Source organism: Solanum pennellii, chromosome 3 (genome assembly GCF_001406875.1).
Source record: "Solanum pennellii chromosome 3, SPENNV200".
Classification (NCBI taxonomy): Eukaryota; Viridiplantae; Streptophyta; class Magnoliopsida; order Solanales; family Solanaceae; genus Solanum; species Solanum pennellii.
The window spans coordinates 31,489,043-31,501,414 of record NC_028639.1 but is presented as its reverse complement, the minus strand read 5'-3'; the positions used below and the strand labels follow the sequence as shown (position 1 = coordinate 31,501,414).

Genomic DNA, 12,372 nt, shown 5'->3' with positions numbered 1-12,372 from the left:
TATATATATATATATGATTTTATATAGTTAGTTCATTTTTGTAAAAATACTTGAAAATCGTCTCAAAAGATTTTAGTTTTACTTAATGCTTTAAAATTAATTTGTTTTGTCAAAATTTGTATCTCATATTTCGAGTCCTTAATTTGTGATTGAGTTATCTATTTTACCTCGTTAAAATTAAGAAGCTCACTAATTTACCATATTAATTCATTTTATTTTATTTAATAGCCAAAATTACTAAACTTGATCAAGTGGGCTAAGTTTTAAATTTAAATTCCTAATTTTGAAATCCATATGGCTATTTTATTAGTGCTATTCAATTTCCAGCCCACCTCTTTTAAACCCGTTCCTTAAAAGCAACCATTTTAATTGTCCAATTTCCCAACCCAACTGCTCTTAAGTTAAAATCACCGCCCCAACCCATCTCCTTTCGCCGACCCGACCCAATTTTATTCGCCCCTAATTCAAGTGCAGCGCAGATTAATTGCAAAGGGGACACGTGCAGCGACAACGTCTTCAGGCTCAATCCCAAAGCAAGAATCCCAGCACGTCGGCAACAAGCGAGCATTGTCCTTCTCGCGAGAGCAGCCTGCTCCAACGGCTCCTTTTCTCTGTTGTTCGTACATCATGGCAGGGTAGTCTGCATCTCGTCCATGCTCACGTGTATGGTGACACGTCGAGCGCGAGGACAACAAAAATCAATCTGAGCTGTGCGAAACCTCTGTCCTCATCCGAATTTGGGGGGATTTGGACGATTTTGGTACAAGGAACAACTTTCTTGTGTCCTTGGAGGATTTGAATTTCGGGGCTGAAATAGTTATTCCCTTTCTACCTTCCCCCCCCCCCATTTTCCGAAACCCTAGCTCTCCTCCTATATATATTATCTTCGTCCTTCAATCTAGAGGGGAGATTTTTAAATAGGGATTTTTTTAGCTTTAAGAAAAGAGGTGACTGATCTTTGAGTGAGAAATTTTCTTAAATTGGGTTTCAACTAGCGGGAAACCTTTTTTTGAAAGAAGAAATTTTAGAAAACATTCATAGAGATTTCCAGGAAAGCATTAGGAAAGTTGAAAAAAGAAAAATGTTCTAAATACACTTTGTGAGTAGGGGAGTTGATAATTTTCTGTGTCTGAGCCTAAGTTTCTGTCAGAATCTCAAGTTTTGTGAGGTGATGAAATTGCTCATCCGTTCAGCCCTCATTTGCTGCCCGGAATAAGGTAACATATACCCCTCTATCGATTTTTTTTTCATTCTTTTTCTTTATCTCCCCTCTTGTCTTGTTTTAAAAGGTCTCTATGGTGTGGCTGATCTCATTGATGTGTGTCGTTGAGGTTTTTGGCAGCTTGAGTGGTTATGTTTATTTTTATGTTACTTTATGGTTTACTTTCCAGGTTGAGTGTTTGAAATTTTGGCTCTAAGTGCTGTTGATTCTGCATTCGTTCTTTTTTACAGATATCATATTGTTGTTTTTGCCTTTTGTCTGTGAATGATGAATCTGCCTTCTCATGTTTACAACCTTCAACGATAAATCATTATTCGCATGGGTTCATGTTCAAAACCAACTGACATGACACATAATGTGGCATAGCCGTGTTGCTATTTTGAAATTTTTTTATATCGTTAATACCATGAAGTCGCTTGCCATTCAGTTTGATACTTTAGTGTGTTCGATGTTTATCGTTATGGAGTTCCGCGTTCTGATTATGTATTGTTATTTCTGCCTCTTTGTGACTGATGATTCTATATTTTTAAGGTTCTTTTGTAAACCTTTTTATGATGTTCTTTTCGTCTTTTCTTTTTTTTTGTTATTTTGATAGACTTATTACTGTAGCGTCGTATAGTTGTTCGTTGTATCAGAAAATGGTTTGCTTCAGCCTGCTATATGTCTTTGTTCATTTAAAACTTATGGTTTTCTCTGTTTCTCTATCTGAACCTTTATTGTGATTTCCTTCTCATATATTAGTTTGGTTGTCGAGTCTCTTCTCATACTGTGTTGGTTTTAAAACTTAAAACTCTACTCTTTTCTTTACTTTTGTTTTCTTTTGCTACTGTTAATTAATGCAGTTCCCTTTAAGACACGAACTAAAATTTGAAAACTAGTTGGTATGAAGGTTACATATTGTGTTATGGTCTACTCAGTTCTATGCTGTTTTGTTATAGGTGAGGTTACCTTCAAATAGTGACACTTCTTATATTTTAGTATGTCCATGTTTGTCCTGGCCTTGCTATTTGATTTTCTCTCGATAAGACCTATTCGCTCCAAGTTGCAGTTGACATTCAAGTAGCATGGTGTTATTCTGCCTTCTTGATCTTTACATTCCTTCTCATAAATTTCTTCAGGATCATGTTTATTTTCACAATTGGTGTATGAAGTCAAGTGAGAATAGTTGGTACTTAGTCTTTTTGATTTGTTCTATTTTTTCTTAAATGCGCAGAGCTCTTTGTCATTGTTTAAATTGACTCTATTCATTTGGATTCAAATAATAATAATAATAATAATAATGATGTTTCTATGCTTGTCCCTTTCTTGATCATCGTATTTATGACTTAAGCATTGCCTAAAGTGATCTTGTCTTTTAGTTTGGGTTTGATGGTTGTAGTTAGAATATAGAGAGTAATCTACCCATTTATTTTATTTTCTTTTATTTTATTATATATATATATATATATATATATATATAAATTTACTTTGCTCTTCTGTGATATGTTCGTTAAAATAAAATATAAGAGCTACTTGTTATGTTTTTTACTTGTTGTGTTATTCCATCTAAGTTACGCATGTTAGTGATAATTATAGAAGTTTCTTGCTAACTACTCATTATTTTATTCTCTTTATAGAATAGTGTCTTGCAATTTTTATTGTTAAGTTATGATTATTCTGATCACCGTAGCGTCAAAGTCGTTAAAATATTTGTTACTTAAGAGGAGTTTAGTGGGTCCACAATATTGTGTTAATCTTATTGATAACAATTTTTCGTAGGTACTCAAGAATTCGATTTTAAGTGCTTAACATTGTTGAGGCTCTATATTACTTTTAGCTGTCCTACAATAGTGTTAGAAAGTATTTTAAAATTATCTCATCTCGATTTTAGACGTTTAAATTAATGCTCTACTCTTTCTCACTAATCTCTGTTATTTTTAAGGATAACTTTAGTTTCATTCTCTATTATATACTTTTATTTTATTCTGTTAGAGACTTTAGACTTGTATTAATTTTATTTCTTTTTTTTATGTATGAACCGCTCCTATCCGAGTCCCTTTTGAAATCCTCCCTTGCATCTTGAGAGGCCACGAAGGCCTTACAATTTCCAATCGAGTCAAGTCAATTAAAAACCGACGAACAGGTCCCGAAGTGGAATAAGTCGAAGAAGTTGGATTAGAAGACCCATTTTTATTTTCATATTTTGTATTTTGTTATCTTTGGGCCTAAGCCCTTGTCGTCCTTTTTTTTGTATTTATTTTCATTTACTAATTGTTTAGACTAGGACAGGTACAAAAGATAATGGGTCAAAAATCCAAAACAGGTGGGTCCAAATACCGGTCCAGGCGAACAGAATCTGGTTTGGACCCAACGACTCTCTCTCTCTCTCTCGCTCTTACCTTGTTGTCTATTTGTTTGCGTTTATTTGTCGCTAGTTTAAAGTTAGGAAACTCCAAATCCCCGTAGAACGCCATAATGTTTTAAGTAATTTTAAAAATCAAATTAAGTTTAAATTAGTTTTAAAATTTATAAGTTTAGTATAAATAAAATCTAAGAAATTCATTTTCAAAAATTTCCAATAAATATTATAAGTTAAGCCGAATCAGTTAGTTGTTGGATAACCGTACTTAACAGGTATTTTAGGTGCCTTAAAAACCTTCCTAAAATACAATATGAATCCCCAAACCCCTTTAAATGTTTTCAAAATAATTTTATCTATTAAGTCTTTGGAAACGCTAGTTTTCTTGATTTTTCTCAAAAATTAAGTGGCGACTCTAACAAAGTCAAAAACTCTTCAAATGAAATATTTTTCCCTTTTATAATAAAACAGAATTCTCAAGAATGAGATACGTAGGCGGCCTATGTCGGCCTCGGTCACCCCGTTTATCCCTCCTATTTATTTCTTTTATTTGAACTATGTTCGACCTGAATTCTCAAGAATGAGATACGTAGGCGGCCTATGTCGGCCTCGGTCGGTTTCTTTGTAATTTTTCTTAATTTGTAAATCTTTGAGGGGGGAACTACGTTTGACCTGGTTCCTGCCTCAACGGGATACGTAGGCGCCGCAAAGGTTTGGTCATATCTCCCGTAAGATTTCTATTCCTCTTCACAATAGAAACTGGGACAAAATTTTTAGAGGGACTCAAAAATTCTCGAGAAGAAGATTCTTGCTCAGCAAGTCAAGACAGAAGATGTTTCGAGATTTGCAACTAGGACAGAATTTTGAGAAGATCTCAAAAATTTCGTAATTTACTCAGTTACAATGGAAAGATAAGCAAGACAGTTAACTGGGACAGAAATTTCGAGGATGGCCTCAAAATTTCAGCATGGGTTTATCTACAAGTTCGGAGTGACTCTGAAAACTCCCCAGCAGAGTCGCCATTTCTGTTTTATCCGAAGAAAGAAAAAAGCATTTTTTTTGAAGGGTTTTTGACTTTTTTAGAGTCGCCACTTAATTTTTAAGAAAAATTAATAAAACTATTGTTTTCATATACATGTCACTAGTGGACTATTTCATTTACAAAGCTAACTAATTGACTGTATGTTTTTATCTAATAGAATCTGTAACTAATTAGTATTTAGGCTAAGCTAATTAACAACTTAATACAACTGTCATTCTTTTTCATACTCCCCCTCAAGTTAGATGGTGAAAAATGTCCAGCAATCCTAACTTGAATAACATCTCAGTATGCAGTTGTTTTCCCAAAGCCTTTGTGAATATGTCTGCTAATTGCTCTTTGCTAGCAATGTAGGAAGTTGTAATCAGTCCTTCTTGTAATCTTTCCCTAATGAAGTGGCAATCAATCTCTATGTGTTTGGTTCTCTCATGATACATAGGATTTGAAGCTATCTGCAAGGCTGCTTTATTATCATAATGTAACTCCATTGATAACTCCACTTGAGCACCTAATTCCTTCAGCAAACTTTGTAACCACACTAACTCTGCTACTGTTGTTGTCATGCTTCTATACTCAGCTTCTGCTGAGCTTCTTGACACTGTACTTTGTTTCTTGGATTTCCATGAAATCAATGAGTCTACATACTTAATTCCAAAACCTGTCACAGATTTCCTTGATATCAAACACGACGTCCAATCAGCATCACAATAAGCTTTCACCTTTCCTGATTTCTTGCTACTCATAAGCAATCCCAATGCAGGTTGTTGCTTTATATGTCTCACCACATGTAGGGCTGCTTCATAGTGTGACTTCTTAGGTGCATGCATGAACTGGCTCAGATGTTGTACTGCATAGGAAATATCTGGCCTTGTCATTGCCAAATACAATAACCTTCCTATGAGCCTTTGATATACTCTTCTGTCCTCCAATTCTGCATCATCATCTGTGGACTCAAAAACCTTATCATACTCCAGGCTTGTCAATTTTTGATTTTGTCTAGTGGTGTTGCAGTAGGCTTTCCTCCCCCTAAACCACATTCTGAAATTAGCTCCAGTGCATATCTTCTTTGATTCATCAAGATCCCTATACTTGATCTCGCAAATTCTATACCAAGTAAGTACCTCAACTCCACTAGGTCTTTCATTTTGAAATTCTGGTTTAGAATTTGTTTAGCATCCTAAATCAGCTTGTTGTCACTACAGTAATTAGCAGGTCATCAACATAAACAAGTATTATAACAATTCCTCCTTCATTCTCTTTTGTAAATAAAGAATAATCCAACCTGCTTTGTTTAAAACCAGACTGAACCAGAGCTGTTTTAAGCTTCAAATTCCACTATCTGCTGGCTTGTTTTAAGCCATACAGGGATTTGAGTAGCCTACATACTTTGTGCTCCCCCTGGCTGCCAAAACCTGGAGGCAAAGTCATATAAACATCTCGAAAAGATCACCTTGGAGAAATGCATTATAAACATCCATCTGAAATAAAGGCCAATTAGATTGAGCAGCAATAGAAACAACAGCCCGTACAGTGACCATTTTAACCACCGGAGAAAATGTATCATGATAATCAAGCCCTTCTTGCTGAGTGAACCCCTTGGCAACCAATCTAGCTTTATACCTCTCTATAGAACCATCATCCTTGTATTTTACCTTGTACACTCATTTACATACAATAAGATTTTTACCTGCAGGTAGGTCTACAACCTCCCAAGTGTGATTATCAGTAAGTGCAGCAATCTCTTAGTCCATAGCATAGATCAATGCTTATTTTGAGCAGCTTGATTATAAAAAGATGGCTCAATAATAGAAGCAGAAAAGTTGTGAGGTAAGCTTTGTAGGATGATGAGATTGCAGAATAAGAAAGACAATTAGAAATTGGATGAGAGGTAGATGATTTGGTAATATAATCAGTGTGCCAAATGGGGGGCTTAGTAGCTCTAGTGGACTTCCTGACATGAGGTGGTGATGAAACAAGAACATGATCTGTGGTAGTAGGAGGAGAAGATGACATTAAAGGAACATATGGAAGTGAAGAAGAAGAAGGTATGTTCAAGGTATGATCAGTGGATGACAAGGTCACATCCATAGGATGTGAAAATGCTGAGGTAACAGGGAAAGTATGTGAGGTATGCATGGAATCTGGAGCCAAAAAAGCGAACTTTGGATGTTGAAAAGGAAAGAGATGTTCTCTGAATGAAACATCTCTGCTGATGAAGAAGGTGTCTGAGGAGATATTGTAAAGTTTATATCCTTTTTGGGTGGGTGAGTAGCCTATGAACACAGAAGGTATGACTTTGGAAGACAATTTACCTGTGAACAGAGGTTTGGTTACATAACATAAACATCCAAACACTTTGATATGGTCTAGCTTAGGAGAATGTCCATGAAACACTTCATAAGGTGACTTGTTAGATAGAACTGTGGAGGGCAGTCTGTATAAGGAATGCTGCAGTAGTGACACATTCTCCCTAAAACTTATGAGGTACATGAGCCTGGAATCTAAGGGCCCTTGCCATTTCAAGAAGGTGCCTGTGTTTTCTCTCAGCAATACCATTTTACTGAGGTGTATGCACACAAGTACTTTGATGTATAATACCAAACGAAGTAAAAAGTGAATGACATTGAGAATTAAAGATTTCCAATCCATTATCAGTTCTAACAATCTTGACAGATGCTGAAAATTGATTCCTAATGAGAGTAAGAAATGAAGTAATGTGTATTATTACATCACTTTTCAATCTTAACAAGTAAATACATGTCATTCTGGAATGATCATCTACGATAGTAAGAAAATATCTGTAGCCATTGTAAGCACATTGTTTATAGGGACCCCAAACATCCATGTGAATGAGATCAAAAACATGTAGAGACTTCTTAGTACTTGTGGGAAAGGGAAATCTAGTTTGTCTAGAAAGAGGACAAACAGGACAGAAAGTAGATGTTGCAGGTAAACTGATGGAGTTGAGTAGAGGAATCTTCTGAAGAACAACTATTGGTGCATGCCCAAATCTTAGATGCCAGATAGATGTATCAACTTTATCAGCCTGAATAGATGATGAACGATATTGGTGTTCAACTAGAGCACTAGCAGGTGGATGTTATTGAGTAGAAGGAAGAAGATATAAGCCCTCATTTTCTGCCAATTCCCCTCATCTTGCTAGTTGATAGGTGCTGAAAGGTACAAAAAGAGGGATAAAAAGAAACACAACAATGAAGTTCCTTGGTCAGCTGAGAGATAGACAAGAGGTTATATTCGAACTTAGGAACATGTAACACACTGTTCAATACACAATTATCAAAAAAAAATTATTGTGCCAATGTGTTTAACCTCTGTTGTTTGACCATTTGGAAGGTGTACTTGGTTGTTAGAGGGTGGTGCAGATGAAGAATTTAGTAAGGATTTCATGCTACAGACCATGTTATTGGTAGCACCAGTATCAACTACCCAAGGGGCTGTGTCTAAACCTGCAGAAAAGCACCTTGATGTAAAACAAGAAGAAGTGTTCTGGGATATACCTGCCATATTAGCTACACTTCCTTGTGATGAAGAGTTATTTTCCAGCATCCTCATGAGATGATTATACTAATCATGAGTAAAAGACGGCACTAACATAGATGAGGAAGAATCATTGCCATGCTCCAATCCATTTAGCTGGCATGTGTTTTGAATCTGTTGTTGTTTGTTTCCATACTCAGAATTATCAGCACATTGTGCATTGTGTGCATGTTGCCTACTATTTCCACCAAACCTTTGTTGCCTATCACCTTGAGAGCTCTATCTTTCATCCCCATACTGTGATTTCTTTTCATTCCTATCCACATTTCTATCAAGAATTCCTTTTACCACATTTGTGATCAGCCGGATATCCTACCAACTTATAGCAATACTTAGTGTTGTGATTTCTCATATGACAATGATCGCAGTATAGATCATTAGTCTTCTTGAATTTGTTGTGCTGGACAGATGCTAATGCAGTAGGCTCATTAATATCTAATTATTGCAATGGTATCACTGAAGCAGAAATCATGTTTGACTGGACTCTTTGACTCTCATCTTGCATTATCATATTGTAGGCTTGGTTCAAGTTAGGACTAGGAACAATCATCAGAATATGACTTCGAGATTGAGAAAATGTTTCGTTTAATCCCATAAAAAATTATATAAGCTTCTGTTTCTCCATATGATCAACATACTCTCTGTATATGTCACATTCACAAGCAGGCAATGGTACTAAAGAGACATGTTCATCCCATAAATTTCTATGTCTAGAGTATTATTCTGAAACAAGAGTACCCTGACTCATGGTACATATTTCACGATGCAACTGATAGATCCTAGTTAGATTTCTTTTATCAAAACGCTCCTTCAAATCTCTCCATACAGTGCAAGCGTAGACGAAAACATAAGGCCATTAGTCAATTCCTTTGAAACAGAATTAGTAATTCATGATAGAACTAAGGCATTACATCTTTCCCATTCATGTTCTAAATATCCTACATAGTTTTCTTTTCTACAGGATCCATATACAAATGCAATTTTGTTCTTAGCTAACAATGCTACTCTCATCGAATTGCTCCAACTAGTGTAATTCTCTATACCAGTTAATTTTTGTGAAATCAGAATGCTACCTGGTGTATCTGAGGGATGAAGATACAAGGGATTTTTAGGGTGAATATCAGTAAACTTCCGAACCTGTGTGGAACTTGATGGAGATGGCGATTGTGTTGATAAATCTGCTGCATCTACCATTTTTGAGCTCCTTCTTTGGATTCAAAACTAGATCTGACTTTGTAAAAGCGAAATTGTCCGTAATTCCTCAATTGCTGATGAATCACCAAATTTCCTTTCTCAAGTATATGCAGTTGTCTTTTCCAGATCTATGCAATAAGATGTGCTAGGCTTCAATGGAACCTAGCTCTGATACCATGTTGAGAGTATTAACCTAGCTACAATGGAAAATGTTACATTGAGAGAGAAAAGAGTAATTGGATTTCATTTACAAAGCTAACTAACTGACTGTAAGTTTTTATCTAACAGAATCTGTAACTAATTAGTATTTAAGTTAAGCTAATTAACAACTTAATACAACTGTCATTCTTTTCCACAATATATATATATATATATATACATATATACATACATATATGTATATGTATATATATACATATATATATATATATATATGTATATGTATATATATATATACATATATATATATATATATATGTATATATATACATATACATATATATATGTATATATGTATATATATATATATATATATTGTGGAAAAGAATGACAGTTGTATTAAGTTGTTAATTAGCTTAACTTAAATACTAATTAGTTACAGATTCTGTTAGATAAAAACTTACAGTCAGTTAGTTAGCTTTGTAAATGAAATCCAATTACTCTTTTCTCTCTCAATGTAACATTTTCCATTGTAGCTAGGTTAATACTCTCAACATGGTATCAGAGCTAGGTTCCATTGAAGCCTAGCACATCTTATTGCATAGATCTGGAAAAGACAACTGCATATACTTGAGAAAGGAAATTTGGTGATTCATCAGCAATTGAGGAATTACGGACAATTTCGCTTTTACAAAGTCAGATCTAGTTTTGAATCCAAAGAAGGAGCTCAAAAATGGTAGATGCAGCAGATTTATCAACACAATCGCCATCTCCATCAAGTTCCACACAGGTTCGGAAGTTTACTGATATTCACCCTAAAAATCCCTTGTATCTTCATCCCTCAGATACACCAGGTAGCATTCTGATTTCACAAAAATTAACTGGTATAGAGAATTACACTAGTTGGAGCAATTCGATGAGAGTAGCATTGTTAGCTAAGAACAAAATTGCATTTGTATATGGATCCTGTAGAAAAGAAAACTATGTAGGATATTTAGAACATGAATGGGANAATCCTAACTTAGGTTGTGATTTTTTTTCGATGAGTTGTGACTTTTTTCAAAGGGTTAGTGATTATTAGATGAGTTGTGACTTTTTCAAAGAGTTGTGACCTTTTGAATAAGTTGTGACTTCTTGGAAAGGTCGTGATTTTTCAAATAAGACACAAAAAAATACTTGTTCATACTACGCGTTGTTAACTATAAATAGAGGAGCTTCCTCTCATTTTCCGACCACAATTTTTTTTAATCTTCTATTGTTCTTCTTTTTGCATTTTAAAATTTACTGTGCGCTTTATTGTTGTTGAGTGAGTTCAAAGTTTAGCGGAGTATGAAGTTTCACTATTCTAATGAAGTAAATCGTTCTATCCTAAGAGAATATATTGCATAACCTCGAGTACTTGCGGAAAATAATTTTGATGATACATTATTCATTTTTTTTGCGTAATATATACATTAGTATGTAATGTTTCAATATATGAAGTTAACATGATGTAGTCTAAATTCATTTGTTTTTGTTAACAATTTCGCTTGTGATGTAGATATGTGCTTCTGAATATATTTTTCCAATATTTAGAGAACCGTCACGATTTATTTTTTGACGCTCAAGACAAAAGAATGACTTTATTTATCAATGATACTTGTGTGAATTGGATTGTCAGGAAGTTTGCTTCAAAATAGGTATTACCATAAACACTGCCCCTTTGTTTTACTTATTTACTATTTCTTAATATTTCATGTAATAGCGTCAATTGAAGTTTGTATTAGTTTAATTTTTATTTTTTATTTAATATAGCTAACTTTTATGAGAAAAATATTTTCACTACGGCAAATATATATTTATATTTGGATAGGTATTTATATTTAAATTAATGTATCATATATGTCACGAATGTATTATCTAGTTAACAAGATCTTCTAACTTCAAAATATATTATTTTAAAATGTTCCATGTTCTTTTCTTTAAAAAAAAACTCACAACATATGTAAACATATATGAATATTATGAATCATTTATAATTTATCATTTACAAAATAAGTTTTATATTCGGTAATATGAAATAAATATTTACATTGTGACCCTAAGCTTAATTAAAATCTAATAACTAAAAAAGAAAAATAGTAACACTAAATATAGTATCATTAATAAAAAAAAATCCTATATTTTTATGTAAGTATAAAATTTATTCAAAAAAAAAACTATTACACATTAATTCTTTAGTTATACCATTTTTAATTTTCTTAGTTATTACTAATTATTGCAAACGTTAATCACACTCTTTTAAATCCTTAGTTATAAAATTATGAATTCCATAATTATTACATTAATTATTTCTATCTTTCATCTTTCCTTATATTAACTTTTGACCAATAATTTTTCATATTATTATACAGTTCCAATATATGTGATAATACGATAATGTTATTTTTTTCTTTGATGAATGATGCTTGGTTGAATAAATTGAAAATCATTTACGAGTATATGGACTATATCTTTATTTGGTGTTGATGAACAGATGATTATATATATGATTTTACATATAAAATATATTCTTAAATTTTCAGTTTTAGTTTTATCAATAATAAAAGGGATAATGCACAAGTACCCCCTCAACCTATGCCCGAAATCTCAGAGACACACTTATACTATACTAAGGTCCTATTACCCCCTGAACTTATTTTATTAATAATTTTCTACCCCTTTTCGGTCTATGTGGCACTATCTTGTGGGCCCAACACTGGTTGACTTTTTATTTCAAGCTAGTGCCACGTAGGCTTAAAAGGGGTAGAAAATTACTTATAAAATAAGTTCAAGGGGGTAATAGGACCTTAGTATAGTATAAGTGTGTCTCTGAGATTTCGG

At 33.7% G+C, this 12,372-nt stretch overlaps 1 protein-coding gene across 1 annotated transcript in view; it reads left to right on the top strand.

Annotated features, from left to right (window-relative positions):
- The first annotated feature begins 10,243 nt into the window (after nt 1-10,243).
- The window catches only part of LOC107013315 (putative pentatricopeptide repeat-containing protein At3g23330), a 5,857-nt gene continuing 3,728 nt past the window's right edge, over nt 10,244-12,372 (top strand). The window contains exon 1 of the mRNA XM_015213255.1: nt 10,244-10,478. Within this exon, the coding sequence (XP_015068741.1) occupies nt 10,244-10,478 (235 nt within the window). The remainder of the gene's footprint in view (nt 10,479-12,372) is intronic.